Below are 24,248 nucleotides of genomic sequence, written 5' to 3'. Positions count from 1 at the left end.
TTTCCTTCAAGCCTTCAGTAAGCCACTGTAAAATTACTTGTTGTGGTAGTTGCAGATACTGTGTGAGCACAAATTACCTTTCACATAATATACTAATAAAGAACTAATCAAATAAGGGCTGCAGAGATGATCAAAATGACAGTTTAATTATGATCCCCAGTTGGTGATCATCATGAGGCAGCAGTTTTTCAGAAATCAGCATCAGTTTATGTTTCCTTTTGCTGTGGCAGTCAGTGCTCACTGATTACAAGAGTGTGACAATGCTACTCAATGAGTTTGATGAAATCACATGTAAGAATTTAAAAATGTGTGTAAACTGAGTGTGCATGGGAGGGTTTAACTTCTATAAATCTAGGTTGAGGATATTTTGAAGGGCGCAGCACTGTTGGGATTAGCTTAAAAGTAAGAGTAGTCAATGTGCAGAGAGAAGACATCATCCCCTGAAACCTTCCTGAGGGTTTATGATGACATTGTTGGTTTAACTTGAGACTATTCTGAGGTATAATTCAAGACAGAAGATAAAAGCATCAGCTCAGGAGACGCTTGAAAGAATATCATGAAACATGAACCAAGATCTCTAAACACCACAGAGATGCACTTGATGTTGAATGAGGCTGGTTTGAAACTACTTGGATCAATACAATAAAATAAACGACTCAAAGCCAGAGGAAAGGGAGGATGGGGGGGAAGAAAAAAATCAATGTAAATGTGACTGTGGCTTCTTTTAACTCGCCTCGTGGGAGAGACTGATGGTTGTATGTGTAAACACTGGATATTTATTGCACCTGTAGAAGGTTTGTTTATGTGTTTGTTTATGTGTGTATAAAGGCTCGTTGATTGATTGATCTGGTTGTCGTTCAGTGCAACAGGAGTTTTATAATGTTTGTCAAATGATTGTAAAGAGAACGGGTGGGGTGGGGGTTGGGGGCAGGTGGAGCGGGGAGGGTGGGTGAGGCAGGCCAGGGTCCTCCAGTTAAAAAATAAAATACCATATAATAAAAAAGCAAGAAGGAAACATGAGAGCATACCGAGAGACAAGTCGGACAGGCGGACATTAGAACAAGAACTGACGACACGAAGAGACGAGACGGAGGAGGAGGGAGGAAGGGAGGAAGGAGGAAAGGGACGGAGGAGGGAAAGGAAGCAGGGATGCAGATGCTCCTCTACATATACTAACCTTCAGGTCCCTGTGCACTATGTCATGTTGGTGAATGTGATGGACACTTTCTAGAATCTGATGGATACAGTGACTGTGAAGACAAAACAGAGAGAGGAGGGACAGTGGGGGTGGAGGTGGAGGAAGGGGGGGAGGAGGGATGGAGATGGATAGACCATGGGGATGCACAGAGAGGGATGAAGGTGGAGAAATGGAAGGGAGAGGGGTGACGGAGAAGAAAGAGGATGCCAGGTGAACAGAGTGACGGGCAGGGCCAATGCAAGATGAATGAGACAAAATTAAATATGAGAGAATGGCAGGTTAGATTAGAGGAGGCCATGTGACACAGATGTCAGAAGAAATGAGAGGAGAGAGGAAGAGGAGGAGGAGGAGGAGGAGGAGAGGGCGATTTATGCATATAGAGATGTTGGAAGGGGAGGAACGGGTGGGTGAATGCGGGTGGAGGAGACAAAAACGTTTCGTTTTGCTTTTTTAAACATGATGAGAGACAAGAGCAGCCACAGCAGAACAACCTGCCAGACACAAAATCACAACATCACCGACAGAGGAAAGGAGAGGAGAGGAGAGGAGAGGAGAGGAGAGGAGAGGAGAGGAGACCCAAAAAAAAAAAAAAAGAGGTGACAGATTATGAAAGAGAAGACGCTTTTGAAGGGCAAAGAGAGATAATACAAGAAAGAAATGGAACACTTATGTATAGGATGAAACTGAATCATAGAAGACTGGTGGGCTGATGCCAGGCTATTTTTCCATCACTAAAAGCAAAACACATCACTGCATGAGAGATACGAGCACCTACCTCACTCACTCTATTGTGTGTGTACATTTAAATGTGTGTGTATGCAGCCTTGGTGCAACGACAGTGTAATGTGCACAATATGTGACTAATAGCAGGCGCAAAGAGACAGGCAGCCTGCAGGATCCACACCCACACAGTGTCTAGTTAGTGGGCGGACTGAGAGAGAGAGAGAATGAGAGAGATAATATGTGCATGCTTCCTCACAAACACACGCACACACGCCTCACACACAAATCTTTACAAAAACACGACATGCACACAGTTTATGATGCTACACTCAACACCAGAGGCTGAGACTTTGTATTGACTGCATAGACATCCTGATCTTTCACTTCTTGGATGTTTCTTGGTTTAAAGGGATAGTTCAGATTTTTTTAAGTGGGGTTGTGTGAGGTACTTATCCACAGTCAGTGTACTACCTGCAGTGGATGTCAGATGGCATGCCCCCAGTCAATCTACTGCTGTGGACGGGTCAGCTACAGAACTTATTTCATGCACCTAAAAAAATCAGTTTAAGTGTATACCATTTTAGCCCCTTTTACACGGCCAGATTTTCCGCGAAAGTTGGGCCGTTTTGCCGGCCAGCTGCGAGCGTTTATACACACAGAGGCGGACTGGCAAGTTGATCCAAGGTGCCCAATTTTCCGCCTCGTAGGGAAGTCATATTGGCGGAACCATTTTAGTTTAAACAGACCCTTCCACAACGGGAGGGCAGGGTATATGCAGGAATCCTGAGGTTTATTTCAATACCTTTTTAAGACTTTTTTAAGACCTTCCAAAAAAACCTTAAGACCTCATCGCCACTTCAAGCTGTCGTTAGCAGCAGCACATCTTTAACTTACTAAACAGTTGTAGTTTGCAATTAAATCTATAGAGCACAAATATACAACAGAACTCAGATAAAATGAGAAGGAATAAAGCTTGAAAGAATAAATTAAACCAAAGGCAGGTTTATTAAAATACACCTTAGGTCATAACAAGTAACACAGCTCTACAGCTCAACATCAACTATTCAAGTTGCTGAAAACAACAACCTTGTGGCTAGCCCCTTGCATGTGGGATTTAGGGCTGACCCAAAAAATTCAAAGCTTCAAAGCTTCATTTGATGGCACAGGATTCAATTGTGGGGGAAAAAAAAAAAAAAAAAAAAATTGAATATTCAGCCTTTTTTTCCTCCCATTTTTTGGGGGGACCTTGAACGCAACACTAATCATGCCGTCTGTTTACGGTTGTTTTTTTTCCCCCTTTAGCCATATGTAAACTCAAAGAACGAGAAGCAATATCTGGTAGGCATATAAGATTTCATGTTCCAGTACCAGTTTGTGTTTTTAATTGATTGATTGTTTTTGGTTGGTTATTAAAAAAGAAAACATCTCCGACAAGGAAACAGAAAGCCCGATGTGCAATGAATGGAGACCTATTATCCTGCTTGAACACAGACAACTAAATTCTTTCAACAATGTGACTCAAAATAATGATAAAATAGATTTTACTGATGTAAAATAATATGCTGATGGGGGCATTTTCCACCGGTCCGCTGCGCTCTGAGTCTGGTGTCAGTGACACATGCTGCTCTGAGTCGCGCATCTGTCTGCTTGCGCTGCAGTGCGCGCCGAGGGTTTTAATTTTTAGTGTTAAATCAAAAGTTAAACACTACTTATCAGCAACCAGAAGTGCTTTTTCATTTGTGAATATTTTTATCTTAATTCTAGGGTTGCAAGAAACTACCCTTTCACTATAATTTTTAAGTTATTAACTTTTTTGGACTTTTTTTTTTCGCTCAGCCCCCACCCCAAGTGGCAGTCCGAGTGTGTCTACCTACACATCATTGTTTGTAATAGTCGCGAGGAGGAAAATAAATTATACATTCATGGATACTTTTTGTTAAAGCTTGAATGCCAAGAAAATTTAATACTTAATAAAATCGCGATTAAGATTTTTTTAATACTTTTTAAGGGCCTTAATTTTCCGACATTTGATTTATCAACTTTTAATACTTTTTAAGACCCCGCGGACACCCTGGAGGGGCTGTTGATGACTTGTGGGAGGAGCTGTTGATGACGCTGCACGAGCGACCCACTGGCGGTAGATAAACAGGAAACAGCTGATAGCAGGAATTAGTGAGCAGCTAGTAGCAAGAGGGAAACGCAAACCTGACAGACACAGTAAAGATGAGCAACTGGGGAGACGCGTCCTCCTTGCCCTCGCAAACGAAGAGGCCATTAACCGTCAAATGACGGGGACGGTGAAGGACGGGCAGACTTGTGAGAGAATCGTCGCCTGACTACCCGCGGCTTCCCTCCCATGTCACTGTTTACGTCACACGCTGAGCTACACGTTTTGTTACTTGCTCACGCCCCCCATTGCCCTGAAAAAGGCGCATTCTGTATAAACAAAAGTAGGTAGGCGGCATTTTGCCGCACTCCTCGATTTTGTTTTTATACTGCCAATGCTGAAAAAAGACTGATTGGGCTTTCCTGCAAATTTGCACAATTCCTATCTAAAAAGGGCTACTGAGAGTATTTTCACTGCTTCACCCTAATGTCAGACAGTGATTTCTGACCAGAAACTGGAGCTGTTACATTGCTCTCTTCAAAGCCAGACTCCATTGAGAAAAACACTGATTTAAAATCTTTGGACGCAGGAGTTGCTGCCTCCATCAGTTAGTTAGTTTGTGTTCCGGTGTGCTTCTGGAGTTTAAAAGGGTTAGTTTGGGTTCATACAAGTCACACAATAACACAAACTAACTAACTGATTGAGGCAGCAGTAGACCATCAGCTCCTCAGTACAGTGAGCTTAAATTACTGTTTTTTTTCTTTTTGGCTTTGACGAGAGAGCATATAATTAACAGCTTCCCTGTTGGAATTTGCCATCTGACAGAAAGATGAAGCAGTGAAAATACTCTCAATATAGCATACACTTAAACTGATATTTATTTTTATAGGCTGAACTTTTTTTAGGTGGCTAAAATATGTTTTGTAGCTGACCGCCATCCACAGAAGTACATTGCTTAGCTTTTATGTCAGACTCCACCATGCTTCTCCAAACTGGGGGCGTGCTGGCTGACATAAAAAAACAACGCAAAAAAGACGGCTCGACTTGAGGCAGTCTCAGTCAACTGAGGGGTCTCCAATTGAAAATTTGATTATCCGACTTTTGGGCACAGCCCTGGATAGTACAACGATAGGGTATTGTAGAGTAATATATACACAATGAGATGAGATTTCTGATAGATAATCATCACTAATGTGGATATAATGACTAAGTGGGTAAAGGCAAATATTCTAACAGCTGGAACAGTCTGGTAAGTTCAGAAAACTACTTTGCTGTTATGCAGCCTTTAAAACCAGGAAAAGGCAACACTCATATCACACCATCCAAAATCTAAGACGACATCTAATCACACCCCGGATTGGGAATAAGCAACTGCACCAAGCATGAGAGTTCAAGTATCTCGGGGTCTCGTTCACAAGTAAGGATAGAATGAACTGTGAGATGGATCGGCGGTTTGGCACAGCATCTGCAGAGAGCTGAGCTGGAAGGCAAAGCTTTTGATTTATTGGTCCATCTACGTCCCAACCCTCACCTATGGTCATGAGCGCTGGGTAGTGACTGAAAGAATGAGGTCACGGATACAAGCGGCCAAAATGAGTTTCCTCTGTGGGGTGGCTGGGCTCAGCCTTAGAGATAGGGTGAGGAGCCCAGACATCCGGAGGGAACCTGGAGTAGAGCCACTGCTCCTTCACATCAAAAGGGGCCAGCTGAGGTGGTTTGGGCATCTGATCAGGATGCCTCCTCTGTGCCTCCCCTTAGAGGTGGTTCGAGCAAGTCCCACTGATGGGAGGCCCTGGGGCAGACCCAGAACACGCTGGAGGGATTACATATCACATCTGGCCAAGGAACGTCTCAGGATCCCCCAGGAGGAGCTGGAAAGTGTTGCTGGTGAGAGGGGCATCTGGAGCACCTTGCTCAGCCTGCTGCCCCATGAAAATGGATGGATGGGTGAATAGACATCTAATGTCATATCACAGTATTAATATACTATCGATACACTGGCCAGCAGTAACATTCATTTCACTTCGCTGAACAGCAGCTGTTCAGATGTTCAACAAGGTAAAAGTACTTTTTTAGTCAATATAATATGGCTTTGAAGACACTTTCAGCTCAGGTCCCCGACAGAACGGGCTGTCTGTTTGGAAAGCACCGAGCATATGCCTGGATAAATGAGTTAAAGTGATGGGAAACTTTACTGTATGCGTGCATAGACACATCGCTTGACATAAAGAAACAGGAGAGCATCTCCATCCCACTCCTTTATTTGTCCGTTTGTGTGCGCCTCTAATTTCTCACTGTCCAAAACCATTATGTCATTCCAAGGGAGTTGGCCATTTGTGAACTCCTGGTGGGGCAAAGAGGGAAAGAAGTGCAGCGCTCGTCACACTTGCCAAAAAATGTGACTTGCTCAGCACTTTGAGCTACAATGTCCAACTGTTCTCTGCAGGAAAGTAAAGTGATACTGGGAGGAAAATCAAATACAGAGCCAGTCTGTGTGTCAAGAGAGGGCACGTTCTCTGCCTCTCACATGCCTGTGTATGCTTTCAATACTCAAGTACACACTGTACTGGAATAAAGCGTGACCATGCTTGTGTGTAATGAAAAATACTTCCTAAACAGAATAAAAATGGGGGAAATAATCCCGTTTCCTTCCATGTTTTCACTGCTGTGTGACAACAAAATAAACGCAAGGATGGAAGTGTAAGTATGTACAAACAACAGATAAAACACTTCACCATGGAAACTAAAACATAAACTTTCAATGGCTGCATCTCGTAGCATAAAAATCAGATATTTTAGTCAGAGGTTGGTGGAGAAAAATAGCACCACACCACAACAACTTCATACATGAACAGTGTTGCTCCCTGGTGAGGAAAAAATCCTTGATTCAGCTTCAGGTGTAATTTACTCCCTGCTCATAATGGTCTCCATCCAATCAAACACTACTGAGGAGACACTCTGATAGATTCTGACAGGGGGCGACAAGGTGCGATGCAGCACAGTTTGGGGTCTGTGTGAGTGTGCGAGTATGTGCTTGTGAGACTAATTATCGTAGCTAATTAAAGTCCCAGTTCTTGCTGGTCTCCAAGGGAGTAAGGGTGGGAGGGAGGGAAGGACTGGCCTGGATGACTGACATTCAAATAAATGAAGGGAGGGGAAAGAAAAGTGAATGTGTGTCTGTGTGCACGAGTAAAAGATAAGTACGGCAAGGGTTAGACTGTGGGTGGAAAAGACAGCGATCATGTGGGAGTTCAGATGGGCAGTTATTAATACTGTAGCATACGTTTCTGCAGGTACACGGCAGCTTACACACACACTCAAACACACACAGAGTAAAATACTGTAACTCTGTCCTCAAAACTGTAAAAAAGGAAACAACTATGACACATACAGACACATTTCTGCATTCATCAAACAGCAGGCCTTTGTTAGCTTGCAAAAACGACTGGACCAAAGCCAGAACAGAAACTCTTTGGCTTCAAGCTTAAGGAGAAATTTGCTGGCAGTTGCTGAAGACAACTAAATATGCAGTTTTGACAAAGCAACTGTTCTCCTTAGCGCACAGGAGAGGAATGGGCAAAAATCCCAGATAATTAGCAAACTCAAATCCTTTACTTTGAACACATCGTATTTAAAATCAAGGACCGCCTTGTAAAAGCCACAAACAGAAGAAGTCAGCCTTTCGCCACTCATGGTTTGACCGAAAAACCAAGACAAAGCTTAAAGTTTGTCTGAATGTAAAAGACTCAAAAAAGCGGTTGCAGTTCTACAGATGCACTATCAAGGTTCAACTGCAAATTGTCTTTGTCTACGCCGTTGTGAGTGTTTATACTTGTGCTGTGGTGTGTCTGTGTCACTCTGCAGTTACACCTCTAAAACAGCATCAGCGTCAGGGTTTCTGTGAAGTACTGTTAAGTTCAGTTGATCCAAAACACACATTAAACACACATTAAATGTGGTTTAATAGCAACAATTTCAAACACAAGTACACAAATCAGCTTCACTATAACTCGCAGCATCCACAGAAAAACACTTGTCTTTATCTGGACACATTTTCCCCACAAATACAACATGCTAATGTTTTTAGCACAAGCCTATGGCATTTTACGTTATATAAATTAGCCTAGCAGCTAGCAGACTGTTGTTCTACTAATATAAAGCCAGGGACAACTGCAACATTTAACAAAGGCAACTTAACGAAATTCGGCTCATTACAGCTCACAAGGTTCACTAACAAAACAACTGTCTTATACTAAACACGTTTTCCAAACAAATACAACATGCTAACGTTATTAGCACAAGCCTATGGCAATTTACACTGTATAAATTAGCCTAGCGGCTAGCAGACTTTTCCTCTACTCATATGAAGCCAGGATAAATCACACACACAAGACTTAAAATGATATTTTGTGGAGGCTTTATTGTCACAATTTTTGTGTCTTATTTGTGACATAAAAGTCAATAAAAGTTTCATTTCCACTGAGGGACACGGTTTCGGCTAACAAAAACAGAGCGTTTTCTGTGTTACATTTCTGGCATTTCTGGCATGTCAGGATACGGTGTAGGGTACGGTGCAGGGTACAGCGTCGATACAACGCAGAGGTATAAATCCCGCTTAACAGTTACCATACAACAGATGAGTATACTTACATGATACCTACATATGTGGGCCCCAACTTCGCTGGATCCATTAGATAAAACTTAATGTTTTGGAACCCTAGTTTAAAGGTCCAGTGTGTAGGATTTAGGGGGATATATTAGCAGAAATAGAATATAATGTAAAAAGCATGTTTATTTAGTACATTATCACCTGAAAATATAAATTGTGTTTTTGTTACCTTAGAAAGAGTCAGCAGCCCCTCTGTGACTAACAGCATCAGAAAAACACAGCTTTTTAAACATGACACTACTTTATTCAGTGTTTTTACCATTTTAAATCACTTGATTTGTTTGTTTTGAAGAAGAAGAGACCTCTGTGGATAATTCAGCTCCTAAAACCTCCTCAATGTCTGGTTCTTAATTAATCAGAGAAAAAAGGTGAGGACAAACTAGCAGGTGCTGGGCAAGCAGCCCACTGCGATGTGCCAAACAGCATTGGAGAAATGTTTATTTTTAACATTGAACTGCTTTATTCAGTGTTTTTGCAGGTTTGAATCACCTGGTCTGTTTGTTTTGGAGAGGAAGAGATCACTGTGAATAATTCGGCTAACAGTAAAAACATCCCGAACAATGAACCCTGAAGGAATCCTAAGTAGGAGTTAATGCTTGGCATGGGGGAGATGTTTTAGCTGGTTGCAATCTGCAATCCTAGGTATCCTAGGTAACAGAATCCCTAAAAAACTGTACAATCAGATTTGATTTTCTTTTCTGAGTAATGATACAAGTGCAAAAATAATTTGAGGATATGTCTTTTCCACAGTTTCTGTCACTGGCTAAAAATCAACTAAAACTCTAGAACTGGAGCAGAGAGCTGTAAATGCACAGTAGAAAGACATTTAAGCTTGGTGTTAGCTATAACTGTAAGAAATATGCCATGTCAGGTTTGCTTGGTGATGGAGATTACGCACTGACTAAAACCTGAGCTGTAAGCCAAAGCTCGCCACTCTTGCTCCAAATAGGATTGCTTTTAGACTACTTGTTGCACACAATTAAAAATAGTTTCACTGAAACTTCAGCTGGATTTACACTAGAGCTGCAACGAACGATTGATTGATTGATTGATTAGATCTACTGAATTAATCACCAACTGCCTCAAGCGAGGGACTTCAAGTATCTCGGGGTCCTGTTCACGAGTGAGGGTAGAATGAAGAGTGAGATGGATTGGCGGTTTGGCGCGGCTTCTGCAGTGATGTGGGCACTGTACTGCACTGCTGTGGTGAAGAGGGAGCTGAGTCGGAAGGTGTAGCTTTCCAATTACTTGTCCATTTACGTCCCAACCCTCACCTATGGTCATGAGCTCTGGGTAGTGACTGAAAGAATGAGGTTGTGGATACAAGCGGCCGAACTGAGTTTTCTTCCGTGGGGTGGCTGGGCTCAGCCATAGAGATAGGGTGAGGAGCTCGGACATCCAGAGGGAGCTCGAAGTAGAGCCGCTGCTCCTTCGCGTTGAAAGGGGTCAGTTGAGGTGGTTCGGGCATCTGATCAGGATCCTCCTGGGCGCCTCCCGTTAGAGGTGTTCTGGGTTCTGGGAATGCCTTGGGGTCCCCCAGGAGGAGGTGGAAAGCGTTGCTGGGGAGAGGGATGTCTGAGGTGCTTTGCATGGCCTGCTGCACCCACGACCCGGCCCCGGATAAGCAGTTAAAAATGGATTGATGGATGGATAATTCAATTATCAATTAATCAGTCATTTTAAAGAAAAAAGGCAAAATTCTGGATTCTACCTTCCCTTTTCCCTCCTCTATGACAGCAGACTGAAAATCTCGTGGTAAAACTTTTAAGACTTTTAAGGACGTCATCTTGGACTTTGGGAAAGACTGATCAACATTTCATAGACCAAACAACTCATGACACGCAGGTCCCGTGGGTCGGTGGTTCAGGTCAGCTTGTTAGAAAATATCACAAGTTTCGGACAGGTGGGTCATAAAGTGACAACGTAGTGTTCTCAGCAAGTTATTAATAAACCACAGAAACACTGCACTAATCGAACTTCCACCCTCTCTTTCCCCTCTCTGTCTCTGTCTTACAGCCACCAGCTTTATCTGCTGCACTCAGGCGTTCTGTTATTCAGGTTTTCACCAAGAAATCTGTGTAAGTCAGAATCTTTACATCTCTCCAGTCATACTGTCCGGTAAAAATATTTCCCTCTGAGAATTTATAGGCCTACCACCGTGTCCTAACAGCAAGCAACTGCCTCTTTGTCCACAGTGAATCTGTTTAATATGCACTTCTGTGACATCATTAAACAAAGAGAAAAACACGTTTTGTATTGTAATATTTACTGTAAATGACATAAAATACAGCCAACAGCAAGCAGCAAGTAGCCAACGCTCCAGCGTACAGGTCGAGTTCAGGTAATTGATTAATGTTTACAAGTTAGTCGGAGCAAATTGACTCTTACAACAGCTGGGTTGGTGCAGGTTTTAACATAACCTGGCCCAGACATCATTACAAAAAAGTACAGTAAAAAAAAGTAATAATGTGAATGCATTTATAAGGTGACCAAGGATGGTGTCTCTTACTCATATTTAATGTAACAGGCTAATCAGACTAATTGAATTTTGAGGACTCCATTACCAAGAAATCAAGTAATGTGATGTCAGTAAACAGCTCATGTTTACAAACCTGGTCTGGGATCAGGTTCTACTCAAGAATATCAAAGGAACATGTTCCCTTAAAAATGAATTTGTCATCACCAAGACAAAACCAAATGACCTCATGTCATTTATTTCAGTTCAGGAAACTGAAAATAAAAATCATTCTCTCATCAAATGTTACACAGTTGACATTTAAGGCTTGAGGCATTTTGAATAAATGTAATTTAAACTGGTTACAAGGCCAGCTGGCTACATAACACTCTGCTCACATGACCTGAGTTCACTGTTCTCAAGCTACAAGTCAAATAGCTTTGGAGTGAAGAGCTAAAGACCATTTATGGTGCCATACTGGCATGAATCTCAACAACATCAGACTATTCACTTTCACTTTTACCGCTGCTGAATGGACTAACACCCACGCCACAACTGTCATTTTCAAGTATCTCTCTCACTCTTCTCTCAGTCTATTGTCTGTCCACCCCCCCACTACTCCATTTCCTCTTCCGCCATTGGTTCAAAAAGTGAACTGTGTGTGTCGATGAGTCAGCACGAGTGGTGGGAGTGAGATATAAAAGAGCATGGGCGGCGGTGGTGGTGCAATTTGAATACAGAAGTAAAGAAGAGAGCTGAATGAAAATTAAGAAATGGAAAGAAAGAGAGGGTGAGACTGTCCACAGACACACACGAACACTACAGGTGAGCAGGGAAATTTGTTTTGTTCTGCTTACATACTTATTTTTATGTCTCTCACTGAGGAAAGGGAAAGCACAGGTGGGAACTGAAGGGGGCAAAGTAACAGTGTAGGGGTGCACCTGCACCAGTAAAGCTAACTGAGATCATTTAAAAGACACAAAGTTAAGGTTTGACCAATAAGAGTTTGTTGATGTCATTATCAGCGACTTTCTATGAAACATACAATGCTGTTTTTATTGGTAACTGTTTTGTCCTGGGGCTCAGAGTTTCCTGTGTCATGGTCTAATGCCACATGATAAAGTCCGTCTCCAGACACTTTTAAAGTACTTATCCTACTTTTTTCCCCCAGATAGCAGTTAAAAAAACCTCTGAAAAGAGGCTTGAAGCAGATCTACTCTTTCTGCCTCATTGAGAAATTCTGAATGTAGCCTCTGTCCCACCCTCTAATGCTACCTACTGTAGGTTTCGCTTTCCGCTTTCTCCAGCGAAGCTCGCACCAGATTGACCGTGACACAGCAATGCGCATCAAGCTGGCTAGTGTTAAGAAACATCGGAGAGATATAAGGCCTGTCCCAATACCCCACACTTCCCCTAGAAATACCCACTTGCACTTGGTTGTGCGCGTTCACGTTTAGGCTAGTGGTGTCCCAAAACAGAATTGAGGTAGTGGAAGTGGTTTCCAACACTTCAAACCTGCCCTAGATTCCAAGGGAGCCCCGACCCACACTTTCAGCGAAGTGGAAGATGAAATTTCCCAGAACACCTTGCGACGTCAGCAACTTTGGCAAGTTTTGGAAAACAATTTGTTACTGTATGATCGGAATGTAGGCTATACAAACAACAGATGGTTGGACTAGCGTAAACTCATCAGCTACTCGGTTGAACACAGCGTCAGAATATTTAAACAAAATCGACTGACCCGAACAAAATCAATCAGAACTAGAAGACGTCACAGACGCCTCCTGTTTTCAGCATTTCTTGCTTGCTGATTCATCAGACGGAGAAGAATAAACATAGCACACACCACAACACAAGCGCTGGAGCCGGCATTTTCACACCTGAATGACTACCGGTATCTTGCGTCGCTACTACGCGTGACATATGCCTGCACGTCTACTACGCGTGATGTATACCTGCACGTTGGTCACGCCGATTTGCATGAAGTGGTGTCTCCTTTCTTAGGGTAAGATCTCTACCCTTATATTTCTCACTTCCCCCATCGAGGGTTAACTCGCAAACGAGGGCACTCAATACCAAGTGGAAGATTTAAGGGGTAGAAATGGGATTGGGCCTTAGTCCTACATGTTTGAGCTGTCAGTCAAACCCAGACTCAGATGCCGAGTCTGTTGTGCACCAAAATCGTCGACTGACAGGCGTATCAGAATGATAAATGTAGCTAGCATTTTTTAGGGCTGTCACAATAACACATTAATTTTGCTGAAGTTATCAAAGAAAAAATAACGTATTGAAGAAATTAATGCTGATTAATTGCGGTCCGTGGTGCCCTTTGACCCGCTGCGTCATTGAAGGCCACAGTGGCTTTGTCAGATGATGGAGGCAGACAAGACGACGCTGCTTGGCCCCGTGAATGGAACGTTTACATTTAAAAAAAGCCCAGATGGAACTGTTGATAGGAGCACTGCTCTCTGCCGTTCCTGCAGTAAAGAATTTTGGTACCACGGACGTACTTAAAGCCTAAAATATCACCCCAACACAAAGCATTTAGCAGCAAACCCCGAGGTCTGAGCTAGCACTGCTTGTGATGCTAGCTCTAGCTGTCTGTCTCATCAAGCCACACTCGGCTGGGCGTTCAGATGCAAACTGAGTAAGTCTACCTGTGACCGCCTAAAGTGCTCCCTTGCAAAATGGATTGCAATGGACTGGAGACTGAGGACCATTGTGTCCAAAATCCAGCAGCTTTACTACGACACATCCGCCAAAATGAATTTCCTGGCGGTGAGTCAACCACACACACTCCCCAGATAGGAAAGGTCACACTCACCCAAGGAAGTCCAGATACATTTGTCACGTCTAATGCAACACGCAGGGAGAGGCACTAAGTTACGGGCTTGATAGCCTTAGCTGATGAGGTTTTACAAGCCAGGTTTACAACAGTGATTGGCTCTTGAATTAGTTATGTGCCAAACATTCCTTCAGTAGAGGAATGTGAAAACACCTCTTTAGTAAGTCAGTAGAGTCAAGGTCAGATATTTTAGGGGCGTAAACAAAAGAAAAAACACATTTTTGAGTGGAGGGGGTCTTTAAGTGCAACGTGTTTCTTGCTGCGACATCTCTTGCACTTTGCAGAAATCGCTTCTCCTCTTATTACAAACCAAACTCTGCTGGTATCTCAATTTTCACTACAAGATATTAGATGTTTGCAAAAAGCTGTGCTGCACTTTGAAAGTGACCTAGGCACTAACTCACAGACTCCTATTCAATGTCAATTTTGTTTATACCGGGCACTGTGTGGTCCAAAATAAACTCAGCAACAACATCCACCACACTTTTCAGATTTGAAAACCTGAAAAACAGATTATTTGAAAATCTGCTCTGACCTTGAAAACCCATATTGGTCAAACCTTGGATTAGACTTTGATGTTGCTCCTGTGTAGGTGTGAGAAGTGAGGCACTGCGGCATTGATGTGACGTAAAAAGCGAAGGACAGAGGAGGAGTATTGAAAAATAAGGAGGAAAAGAAGGAAGGAGCAAAGAAAAAGTAGTAGTGATACGGCAGCGAAAACAGGAGGTAAAATGGGAAGTTAACCGAAATAGAGAAAGGGGGACAGCTAGCAGGAGAGAAGAGAAAAGGAAGTAGAAACAAAAGAAGACACTAAAAACAAACACAAGTCAAGAGGAAAAACAATAAGTGAAGAAAGAAAACATGCAGAGAAGGGATGTGAGGCGCAGAGACAGGGAGAGGAGTAAAGAGGACAGCGAGAAAAAGAGGAGCGCAGAGTTGAAGACAGCGTAAAGCAGAGTCACAAAAGAAAGGGAAAGATACATAAAAACTAAAAGACGACAGAAGACAGAAGACAGAGGCCATTTAAGGACAAGGAGAAGCCCTTTCACACATACACAGACAGAGCGAAGGCTGCGCTCCTACCTGGCATCGGCCTCGCTGTAATACTCTCTGGCTACGATGTCCTCAAACAGTTCACCTCCGGTCACCCTGCACACGCACACACAAACATATTAATACTGGCATGGTTAGATTGGAGGGAGGTGGGGGGGCTATAAAGGCTATAAAGCAAGGATTCCTACGGCATCCCCCCTTCCCCCAATCCCCCCCTTCCCACATAGTTACCATGGAAACTAGAGGGAATTGCCAGGAGATGATGTGTAGGGCGTGGGTGGTGGTGGTGGTGGTGGTGTTGGTGGAGGGGATATAGGAGTTAGAGAGTTATGTAATTGTATATATAGGCAAGGGTGGGGAATCAGGGTGGAGGAGAGGAGAGGAGAGGAGAACTTACAAGTCAAACAGGAGGTAGTGGAAACCCTCCTCTGATATACTGTCATGAAGACGAACTAGGAGAGAGAGATAAAGAGGGATAAATGTCAATTTCTCTTTGTATCTATATTTTTTTTCTTTAGTGTTTTATTATTAATTCCTTGTGTGAGTAAAGTCAATTTTTTTACCCTGTTTCCATGACTTTTTCTCTATAGTCTAAAATGGGTAGGCCTTTATAGCGATACAGCCAAACATTATTAAACATTATTAAATTATTAAACCCACCCATCAGGCATTTGTGGATATGGTAGCACTTGCTAACTTTGCTTGCGCCTTAAACCCAGGTCAGACAAAAGATTCACAATGAGGCGAAAACATGCCCCATGCATGTTTGATCGGATTGGGATCTGGGGAATTTGGAGGCCAGGCTGACGCCTTGAGCTCTTAGTCATGTCCCCCACGCCATTCCTGAGCAGTTTTTGTGGTGTGGCATGGTGCACTGTCCTTCCATCAGGAAGTACAGTTGCCAATAGGGGGTGTACTGTAATGTAGGGGTGTAACGGTATTTGTATTCGTCCCGTGCTGTCATGGTACAGGTGTCACGGTTTGGTGCACGCAGTCATACGTAGTACGCAGTATTAAAAAAAAGTCCTCACTTCAATCCAGGTGGCGGTAATGAGCCTGAAAGCTGCCAGCAACCGTCATTACAGATGAAGAAGAAGCAGTTACAAAAACAGACAAAGAAGAAAACTGATGGAGAATCAGAAGAGCCGCCGGCTTCATTTAAATCACCCGTATGGGAACACTTTGGCTTCCTGTCTGTCGCGGTACGTCGCTGGAAACACATCAAACATGTTAACACATATACTACATGTCTATCACTGGTGCGAGGAAAAAAACAACTTGTGTGCAACAACTCCTCCCCGCTGCTTTTAAGCAGCCTCTTGACATGAACACAGACAGGGCCAAAAACATCACCGAGGCAACTGGCATTTTGTTTTATGTTTTATTACCTCCGCCAAGGAGGTTATGAACAGATGATACAATTTTGGTGGTGATCGGTTGAAGCAAAGTTGATAAAATAATAAAATGGGAAATCCGAGCTGCCTGGTGGAGGTCTGCGCTCTCCGAGTGCTCTAGTTCCATTTATTTTTTTACTTTTATAACAGGAGATGGTTTTTAGTTTTGCAGTCAATTGGTGTCTGTTCAAAATAAATGAAAAAAGCTAGTGTAATACATGTGTGACTTTTTGTTGCTTTTTTCCTGTTGTACCAAACCCGTACCGAACCATGACCCCCACACTCAGGTACATACCGAACCGTGACTTGTGTGTACCGTTACACCCCTACTGTAATGTCGTTTGGGTGGGTGTAGTGTGTCAAGTGGCATCTACATGAACGGTAGAAGCCAAGGTTCCTCAAAGGAGCATTGCAAAGTAACAAAATTATCCATGTTATTCACTCAACCAGCCAGTAGTATAGTGGTATAAATATATATACAAACACAGATCTTTCTCCTTTTAAATGTTGTCATCCCTCACACTGGGTGCTGATCAGGGCTTTTGATGTGTCACTCACTTATAATTCCCACGAGCTAACGGCGACAAATAGGCCCCCCGTGAAGGGATAGTAGAAATATGATATATTTTGTAATAAAAAGTAATAAATGAATGTTTTGCAAAGTCAAAACAATAACAAAAAGCCTTGGTTTTCACTTTTCAGTAAGTTGTAATAGATGGCTTTCATTTTGATTCTCTTATTAGATGGATGTTGGCGAAAATAGAAAGACATCTCTTTACCGATGTTGGGGTGTTTCAACAGGCGACAGATCCGAGCCTCTCTTTCCAGCTTCTGGTGATCTGAAGGGCAACAGAGACAGAAAGACAGAGAGCAAGAGGGAGAGAGAGAGATAATGAGGAGTTATTCTTAAAGTGTGACTGCAAATACACTTTCACATCATGACCTGATATTGTAGCAGCTCACTCGGGACAATCGGGTTAAATGTGAGAATGTCAAAACACTGTGGTGAGATATGTAATGACAAAGTTTGATGAAAACACACTCATATGACAAATGAACTACAGTATGTTCATCCACTCAATGAGATAAGGTGTCTCTCTAGGGTCTCTAAATATCATTGGTGTTACAGAGTATCTTCACTGACAGATGGAGACATTAACAGTGATCAAATTAGAGGTAAAACAGTCCATTTAATCCAGTGTAGTCTTTAATCTTGTCTATTCCAATGAACGTGAAGGCAGAAATTAACAAATGGATGTACAACATGAGGCACAGTGCAAATGTTTGTCAGTTTGAGTGCGTCTTCTTTTTAATAATCATGCCATCGTTGTACCACTTCAACAAACAGCTAAAGAAATCATGACATTTTCCCAAACACAGACCCTGTTTCAATACCTTTAGACACTGATCAGTGTGGGGGTGAGACTATACTGTAAAATCTAGGGCTGCCCTTTAATAGTCGACCAAACGTTAGTCGACCAGAAAGGTCATCAGGGCTGGTACCTGCGGTTATTCCACAGGCTAGTTAATAACATGTCGGGCAGGAAATCCAAAGTGTGGGATCATTTTGAGAAGGTGAAGGATGAACCCAAGGTGATATGTAAACTCATCTTCATTGGTCGACTACAAACATGACGTATCATCTGAAACATGGAAGTAGCTACATGCCCATTAGCCCACAGCGTCAGTAACAGTGTGTGACGTGCAATACATTTCCTTTCTCATAAAACTTTTGCAGATTTCTCGATATTTTTAAACCAGTCTCGGTTACATCCATGTTTACTAGCTAGCAGTCCTTTTCTTCCCTGCATTTGCTAGCGTATTACGGCCACCCCTAGTTTGGTGGAATAGTAAGATCATGTATCGTGTCACCTGCATGTGCATTCTCATGACAAAACATTGACTCTCCATCCCTCACCATAAAATCTCTCAATATATTGTGTTTCCAAAACAAACTTTGTTATATCCCTTTAACATTTTCCCATCATTCTGTACCAAAAGAAAAGGGGCTTTGGGCCAGTTATGCTTAAAATACTTTTCTGTAACTTAGTCCAAGTGTGAATGTAACTGTTGACTTTTTAATTAGCCAAAAGACATACATACAGTGGATAATTACACATTTTCAACCCCCCCTCCAAAACTGGTTATTAGCTTGTTGATTTTTTTGTCAAGCACAGATTTTTGTCCAAAAAAATTTGCATGGAAATGTAAAAATGGTTTCTTATTAATGCTTGGACACCCCTGCAGGACATTCATGCAGAGGTAAACATATTTGGACAGACCTCCATTTCAGTGGATTTCTGCCTGCAGAAATATCGCCTATGTTTGACTAATGAAATCCTTTGTTCCAACATGTCATACCTCACGGTCACAGCTAGCTTGCTGCTGAAATGGGGAAACGTCTTATAAGTTTGGTTTCTCAACACCCGATGTTTTACAACAAACACCACCAGACTACTACCCTGGAAATCTAGAGTTCTCACGAGAGCACAATTTGAATTTGCTCAGCGAGTCGCTCTGGCAATCAGTAATGATGCTCATTACCCTTGCCCTTGCAGCCGAGCTGCACCAATCACATCGGTGTATCTGATATAGGTGGGCCAGAGGCGACCTAAACAGATGATGACAGCGCTGCGACGACGAAGTCCAGAATCAGTCAGTAAACATTGCAAGATGGCTACGGATGAAACCAATTGTTTGAAACAGCTTTGGCCGCTACAATGAACGAGTTAGACTTGGCTTTTTCTCTAAAAGGGGAACAAAAGACGGCGCTCGAATCTTTCCTTTGCAAGAAGGACAATTTTGCTGTTTTGCCGACCGGATACGGCAAGAGTTTAATCTACCAGATAGCACTCTGGATATATCACCCCGTGTATTGTTCTGATTGGTCGTAGTGTTATCCAATTGCGTGCAGTGATATTTACAAATGCATGCTTGGTGCCGCCCCTCGAGTTGGGCCATTTGCATTACTCATAGCCAGACCCTAAATCTTTCTAGATTTGGGTCTGGATTTCCAGGCTACCAAACTACTTCAATAACCAAATAAAGGATGATACATGGCTTGAGATCACCCAACAGCTAAGAGGTCAGCCAATAGGATTCGCCATGTTCCGTACTCCTCCAAAATTGGGTGGACTCAGCTTCTTCTTTTCTTAGTTCTCAGGAAAAGGTGGTCATGGTCATCGCTGCTACTGCTTGACTCAATATTGTCTGACAAAAATGGAACACGGCAACATAGATAAATGGCACCATTCCCATAGCTTTGCATAGTTGTCATGCTGAAAATTTGCATGCAAATTTTCCATATTCCTGCACTGCATTTTCATATCGCAGTGGTGACTAACAGTGCTTATCCTGTTTTAACAAAACAAATATATCAGGATATGAATGCAACATGATTATAATATCATTCCCTGTGAGTCAGAGTGCAGATCTACTATCTTATTGTCTGCTAAGAACACTATGTATGTGTGTAGATTATGTATTTACGTGTGTGTGTGTGTGCACGCTTATATAACAGTTTAATGATGCTAGCCAACCATGGTTCCATGGTTATCGAGCAAGCAGCAATCTTAGCCCACATACAAACGCTCAGAACACACACACACACACACACACACACACACAAGGGGGTGGACCACCCTGTATGTGCAGGCATGCAGAGCACAGCAGTGAGCATAAACATGAAGATGCATGTGTTCACCCACACCCATGTACAAGTTGCATGGGCTTAAAAACACACAACTGTACACATACTGTAACACATACAGCACATGCAGGCACACAAATACACTGGCAAATCACGAGCGCACACATTCACGCTGGCATTGAGGAGTGACAGTGAAGTGTAAGCCCAGTGATTATAGTCTTAGAAGATGAGAGGAGCGAGGCGGAGAGAGGAGTGGAGGAGTGTTGAAGGGGGGGACAGAGAAGGAGGGAGGAAGGAGAAAAAAAATGCAAGGGCGATTAATATGCACAAAGCCTGGTTGCTGTCTTTCTGTTTAAAGAATATGACGCTGCTGATTGCTGCTGTTTCACCGAACACCACCGCCTGCTTCTAGTTTTGTTTTCGCTCACATTATTGATTCATTCTTCAATTTTTCATTTGGTTTTGGAGGGGACTACGGACACACTGAATGTTTTTTTTTCCATTTGTTTGGTTATTCCTGTGTTACAAACTGTATTTCAGACACTGTCAGTGTGGAAACATTTCAAAAATAGAAGTATATCTTAACAGATGATCAGAAATACATTGAATAATTTATTTGTTAATCATTAGGTAAGAGGTATCATGAATTAGCACCCCAAGTGAGGCTATTGTCTAAGGATAGACCGATACATCAGCCGGCTGATATATCGGGCCGATATTTGAGTTTTTTACTTGTATCGGCATTGGCCGATACGCGCGTGAGTTCGCGGATTTATTTTTCCCTGGCATGATTTACAGACAGGCATCCACAGACAGCTCTGTGTTGCCGGAAGACCCTGCAACACACATGCAGCGTTACCCCTCCCCTACTGGTAGAGTGGTGAAAGCAGCCCTGGAAGCTGCTTCAGGACAACGTTAAGTTTTAAACTTTCAAAGCCTCTAACTGTTAAACAGTATCGGCCCCAAATATCGGCTCAAGAAAACCGGCAGTCCATAATCGGTCATCGGCTAAGGGTGATGGAAAAAATCGGTATCGGCATCGGCCCTAAAAAATCCATATTGGTCTATCCCTACTATTGTCCATCAAGGATCACGCCTCTCTCCAGCCGAACTCACCCTGGCTGGACTAAAGGGATAGTTTGGATCTTTTGCAGAAGGGTTAAATGAGGTACTTATCCATAGTCAGTGTACTGCGTACAGTAGATGTCAGCCGGCACACACACACAGTTTGGAGAAGCAGGCTGGAGTCTGACACAGACGTTAAGCTGTACTGCTGTGGGCAAGGTCAGCTACAAAACATTTTTAAGCCCCCTAAAAAGAGTCAAACCTAAAAATAAAATCAACTAGTCCATACCCATTGGTAGCTTTGTCACCTTCTACCTATGCCAATCCTCAATGTCTATGTGCAGTTTCACATAGATTGACCATGTCAGACAGTGAGTAGAAAAACGTGGGACAGACAGAATGATTGACTGACAGGTTCCCTAATTATGTACATCATACCATACCATGACTTAGTCATACTACAAATTAGAAAAAAAAAATTCAAGATTTTAGCCATTTTTAAGCATTTTTCTGTTGTTATAGCGCCACCCAGTTGCCAATTAGAGTTAAATTTCTCCAGTCACCTTGAGGTGTCCTGTTCTACATATCTACCAAGTTTAGTAAAAATCGATATGGTGGTTAGGCCTAGATAAGAAATGAGCTCTCTAGCGCCCCCATTTTGTTTGATGGGGTCAATAATGGAGGGGTCCCCTCAGATTATGTGTGGTCATATGCCTACAAAGTTGCGTTGTGATGGGTGAAACCCTTGAGATGTTATACACCTTTATGTGATGAGCCACGCCCTCTGCAATATTCATTGCCTTATAGAAGCTCAGTTTTATTAATTTTTTCCAACTTTTGCCAAGAGGGAACTTTAGATATTGGTCCCTAGATCATCTTCTCCCAGTTGCATGCAGATCGCTCAAACTTCCTAGGAAGAGATCCATTTGAAGTGTTTTTCAAAAAATTCAAAATGGCGGAAAATCTATATAACCGGAAGTTATGGGTCCTTGAGGCAAATGTGTTCCTCATGAGGAGAGGCATCTCTGTGCAAAGTTTCATGTCTCTACGACATACGGGGCATGAGATATGCCCATTCAAAGTTTGCCATTTCAGTTTGCTATAGCGCCCCCCTTTGGCCAATTGATGTAATATTGCTTCATTCACATCCTCCCATGACCCTCTACCACTGTGCCAAATTTCACATGGATTGACCAAGTCAGTGAGGAGAAAAACGTGGAACAGACACACAGACAGAGTTTTCGTCATTATATAGTAAGATAACAGTTAGTGTACACTATGTTCTGAATATAGTAAAGGCAGTAATCTCAGTGGGGAACTGAAGCCTTTATATCAGTTTCTTCTTTTTTTTGTTTGTGTTCATGTGTGGCTTTGGCGATTAAACGGCTTAATTTGAATTTCCGAAAGTCACCAAATGTGACAAACTTTTTCTAATCTACCTCCTGTCCTTATTATCATTAACCATGTTCATGTTTCGAACTCCTTCTGTTTTATTTTTGCAGATTCTTGAAGTGAACAGTGTCAGTGATTTGTTGAAAATGGAGAAATTGGAGTATCATGCTGTGATCAAATATCTTCATCTCAAAGGAATGTCACCATCTAAAATCCACCAAGATTTGCTCAATATTTAACATGACAATGCCCCTTCATATGCCTCAGTCAGACGCTGGAAACAAGAATTCAAGCGTGGCAGGGAGAGTGTGTGACGGGTCCCAACTTGAAGAGTTCTTTTCCACTGGGATAAAGGCGCTTCAGCCACACTGGAGCAAGTGTCTTGCCCTTGAGGGGGATTATGTTGAAAAACCAAAGCATGTATCTTGTTTTGTTTCCTTGAGGGTCAAAACTTCGTCACCCCTCATACCTGCTCAGGGAGACAAACATGTCAACTGCTTGCTGTTTTTGTCATTGGAGTCTGGTGGCTCTGACGAGAGCATAGATGGAGAACTGAAGCCCGCTTACCCGTCAGAACGAGCTGTCTGTCGGAAAGCTAAAGCGATTAAATACTTATAACACCGAAACTGTTATAGATGTTTTAGGGTGGAGCTTTTTAGGTGGCTAAAGTAAGCTTTGCTGCTACCACCCATCGACAGTGGTACTCCTGCCGCTTCTCCAAACTTGGGATGTGCCGTCAGATATCTACCGTATGTAATTTACTGACTATGGATAAGTTTCCCATTAACCCCAATAAAAAAAAAATATATCAACTGCAACATGCTCCCAGATATGCCATTTATCATACTACAATATCGAATGGCTGAAAACATGTCATGAGCACAAGCATCGTACTTCATTCTGTCAGTGACATCTGCTGATATTATTTGCAAGAACAGATTTGGCTCCAAGTGAGCGCAATGGTTCATCTTAGCTTCGTCTACCAGATGGCCAGACTGGGCCTTTGTTACCTACACGTCTTTGCAGAACTGCATGACGGATGGCTACACTGGAAACTGTATAGCTGCATGTACAGGTAAAAGGTTTTATTAAACATCAATCAATCAATTTAAGGAGGACACCATCCTTTACTTCTTATCAACATACTGAGCTCTCAAGTAAAGCCCTGTATATCAATCATACTGGATCAATAATGCTGACACGACACTTTGTTATTATTAAGCAAATAAGAATTAAAATAGTTAACTGCCCGTCTTTCTAGCCTTGCTTCATCTTTGAGACTCAAAACCTGTATGGATACACCAACCTCCTCTGTAGCAAGGAAAGTCTTTGTTCAGGTCCTTTACTCCAGGCTGGCTGGATCAGTGGGCGATAAACCTACAGACAACATGGTGAATGACAGATGATCTGTCCAATGCAGACCACTCGTACGAGGTTTTATTATGGCGGCTCTTCACAAGCACTGCGCATAAAGAAGGAACAGAGTCTGTACTGTGTGAGATAACCTGGGGGTAAGGGGAAGTGTGGAAAATCGACAAGATGGTCTCAGGTATCATCGTCTTATTTCATGTTCCCACAGCTGTAGTTCTGAATACAAATCCAGCTGATCAGCGAGTCTGTGCTTGCTTTTGGATTTCATTACATACTGAGAATAAAAACTGGTGAGTGGTTGAATGGCAGCTCGACTGCCAGAGGAAA

General features: G+C 42.6%; 1 protein-coding gene across 37 annotated transcripts in view; it reads right to left on the bottom strand.

Annotated features, from left to right (window-relative positions):
- The window catches only part of camk2b1 (calcium/calmodulin-dependent protein kinase (CaM kinase) II beta 1), a 132,264-nt gene that overhangs the window by 88,048 nt on the left and 19,968 nt on the right, over positions 1-24,248 (bottom strand). For 28 of the 37 annotated variants that reach the window (XM_033619411.2, XM_078170537.1, XM_078170529.1 and 25 more), the window contains exons 3-5: positions 17,224-17,283; positions 15,448-15,502; positions 15,081-15,146 (exon numbers count right to left, since the gene is read on the bottom strand). In XM_033619411.2, the coding sequence (XP_033475302.1) occupies positions 15,081-15,146; positions 15,448-15,502; positions 17,224-17,283 (181 nt within the window). Of the gene's footprint in view, positions 1-1,177; positions 1,251-15,080; positions 15,147-15,447; positions 15,503-17,223; positions 17,284-24,248 lie in introns of those variants that run through there. The other 9 variants (XM_078170543.1, XM_078170526.1, XM_078170542.1 and 6 more) reach the window with 2 other exon arrangements.

The sequence above is a fragment of the Epinephelus lanceolatus genome, chromosome 9, assembly GCF_041903045.1.
Source record: "Epinephelus lanceolatus isolate andai-2023 chromosome 9, ASM4190304v1, whole genome shotgun sequence".
NCBI lineage: Eukaryota > Metazoa > Chordata > Actinopteri > Perciformes > Serranidae > Epinephelus > Epinephelus lanceolatus.
The sequence above is the reverse complement of the archived record's forward strand: the minus strand, read 5'-3'. Positions and strand labels throughout refer to the sequence as shown.